Source organism: Asparagus officinalis, chromosome 3, assembly GCF_001876935.1.
Source record: "Asparagus officinalis chromosome 3, Aspof.V1, whole genome shotgun sequence".
NCBI classification, from domain to species: Eukaryota; Viridiplantae; Streptophyta; class Magnoliopsida; order Asparagales; family Asparagaceae; genus Asparagus; species Asparagus officinalis.
The window spans coordinates 2,535,205-2,538,126 of record NC_033796.1 but is presented as its reverse complement, the minus strand read 5'-3'; the positions used below and the strand labels follow the sequence as shown (position 1 = coordinate 2,538,126).

At 32.0% G+C, this 2,922-nt stretch overlaps 1 protein-coding gene across 1 annotated transcript; it reads left to right on the top strand.

Moving 5' to 3' along the window:
* LOC109832492 (zinc finger MYM-type protein 1-like) lies at positions 907-1,589 on the top strand. The gene is made up of 2 exons (XM_020399846.1): positions 907-1,251; positions 1,299-1,589. Exons 1-2 carry the CDS (start codon positions 907-909, stop codon positions 1,587-1,589), a joined length of 636 nt encoding a protein of 211 aa, XP_020255435.1.

Here is a 2,922-nt window from a genome sequence, read left to right as displayed (position 1 = left end):
ACCTTGAAGGAAGACCTTCAGACATAAATGACCCAGGAAATTAGAAAAATATTGATCAAATATTGAGAGACTTACTAGTTGAAAGAGGTCCCAAAAGAAATGATAATCTTGATTTTCTGAAAGATTCAGAAGGCAGACATTTCTCCTGAATACGTTACATTCGTAACTTATCCAACTGTGAACATCATGATAGAAAATGACTAATCTATTCAAATTCTTTGGACAAGGTTTTTTTGTTTTTGTTGTAAGTTGTTCAAATATGATGCAAACAAAATTTAATTGGTAAATGATGGAGTTAGAGACTGGAGAAATCTTAGTGCTAGACTTAAAAATCATGAAACAAGTAATGAACACATTGTCAACATGAAGAGTTGGATTGAATTAGAGATCAGATTACGACAAAATGCGACAATCGATAAAAGTGTTGAAGAACAAATCAACAAAGAACGAGAACATTAGAGAAAAGTACTATTGAGAGTAGTTGATGTTGTGAAAATACTTGCTAAAAATAGTTTGGCATTTCGTGGAGATAATGAGAAGCTCTATGAAGAAAATAATGGAATTTTTTTAAATATAATAGAAATGATTGCCGAATTTGATCCAATAATGAAAGAGCATGTTCGTCGAGTTCAGGAGAAAGAAATTCATTATCATTATCTTAGTCACAAAATTCAAAATGAATTTATTCTTCAAAATTCAAAATGAATTTATTCTTCGAATAGTAGATGAGATCAAAAGTTTAATCATCCAAAAGATTAAAGAAGCAAAGTACTTTTTTGTTATTCTTGATTTGTATTCCAGATGCAAGCCATGAAGAGCAAATATCACTTATATTAAGATGCATGAATATTTCAACAAGCCCAATAAAGATGGAGGAGTTCTTTTTAGGATTTTTGCCCAATAAAGATGGAGGAGTTCTTTTTAGGATTTTTAAAGGTGGATGATACATCAGGACGAGGACTTTTTGAAGAACTTGTAAATATTTTGCAAGAGCTTAAACTTGATATTGGTGATGTAAGAGGACAAGGGTATGATACTGGTTCTAATATGAAAGGAAAACATAAAGGTGTACAAAGAAGATTATTAGAGATAAATCCTAGAGCATTCTACACACCTTGTGGTTGTCATAGTCTTAACCTTGCACTTTGTGATATGGTAAACTCTTGTTCGAAAGCTTCATCTTTTTCGAAGTGGTGCAACACATATATTCATTGTTTGCATCTTCTACAAAGTGGTGGAAAGTTCTTACAGGTAATGTTAAAGGTTTCACACTTAAGCCACCATCACAAACTCGTTAGGAAGGTCAACTTGAAAGTGTTAAAGCAATAAGATTCCAAGCTCCTGATATAAGAGATGCTTTGATTTACTTAGCAAGTTCTAGTGAAGATTCCAAGACTAAAAGTGATGTTGAGTGCTTAGCAACATATGAAATTGAGAATTTTGAGTTCTTACTTGGTATGGTTATTTGGTTTGATATTTTGAATGCTATTAACAAAATAAGTAAAATCATGCAATCAGAGGATATGAAGGTTGATGTTGCTATAGACCTTTTAAGAGGGCTCATTTTCTTTTTTGAAAGCTACAGATAAAATGGATTTGAAGCAGCTATGATTAAGGCTAAAGAAATTACAGTTAGAATAAAAGTTGAACCCATTTTTTGTGAACATCGCATCATTCGTAGAAAGAAACATTTTGATAAAAATGCTAGTAAAGAGATGGTAATGACAGTTGAAGAATCCTTTAGAGTCAATTACATCATATATATCGTGGATCAATCTCTTTCTTCACTCAAGAGTAGATTTGAATAGTTTCAACAGTATGATGAATCTTTTGGTTTCTTGTTTAATTTGGAGAGATTGAAGTCTGCAGATAATGATAGTTTGAAGTGTTCATATCTTAACCTTGAAGATCTCCTATAAAGCATGACAAAAATTTTGATATTAAGGGGCTGTTTGGTTCGTTTCCTTGATATAGAGAAATACAATTCCATGTAAAGAAACACAAGTTTTGAGTTTTCCAAACTTTTCTAAGAAATAGATTGTTTTGTTTTGGTTCACACATAAAAAATGGTGGGAAACCAATGTATTTATTTTTCTTGTGTTTGGTTCGCATAGAAAAAAAGAAAAACTTTTGTAAACAAAGCAGAGAAGGAAAAAAATCTGACGTGGCAGAGTTTTCATCAATTTCACTTGGTTGGGGAAGGAAATCGGAGAGGGAAAAAAATATTAGTTGGCGGCGATTTCAGCAGAGTTTTCCCTCTTCCATTCGAGCGAACCAAAGCGGCACAAAGAAATGGACGGAAATAAAAAAGCTGACGTGGAGAGCTAAAAATCTGACGTGGAAGGGTTTTCTGAGTTTTCCACCCCTTATAATAGCGAACCAAACAGCCCCTAATAGGAAAAAATTATTTTCAGAACTCCAAAACTTAAGAGAAGCATTACCAAGAGGAACAAAAAAAGCAATTGAAGTATTGAATTTTATGACAAGGCTAAATTGTTATTTTCCAAATGCTTGGATTGCTTATAGAGTATTATTGACAATACCAGTTACAGTTGTATCGGCTGAGAGAAGCTTTTCAAAGTTGAAGCTCATCAAATCTTATCTACGGTCAATAATGTCACAAGAGATATTGAATGGATTGGCTATGATATCTATCGAAAAAAAAATTTGGAGAAGCTTGATTGGAATATTTTAATTGATAATTTTGCAGCTCAAAATGCAAGGCGATCCCATTTAATGTAGTATGAATTGTGTTATTTATAAAGCATCAAGAAGTTTTTTGATTTTAATATTAATACGATTGTGTGATTATTATCTCATTTTAATAAAAAAATATTTTGATATCTTATAAAAATTTTGGTGTATGAAATATTGTATATAGAGGCCCCTCATTTGAAAGCTTGATTAGGGCCCCGTGAAAAA

Excerpts from the sequence above, each read along its gene's own strand:
- LOC109832492 (XM_020399846.1), top strand. The coding sequence starts at position 907 with ATGGAGGAGTTCTTTTTAGGATTTTTAAAGGTGGATGATACATCAGGA. Across the intron at positions 1,252-1,298 it reads GTGGTGGAAAGTTCTTACAG|GAAGGTCAACTTGAAAGTGT; the intron begins GTAATGTTAAAG and ends CAAACTCGTTAG.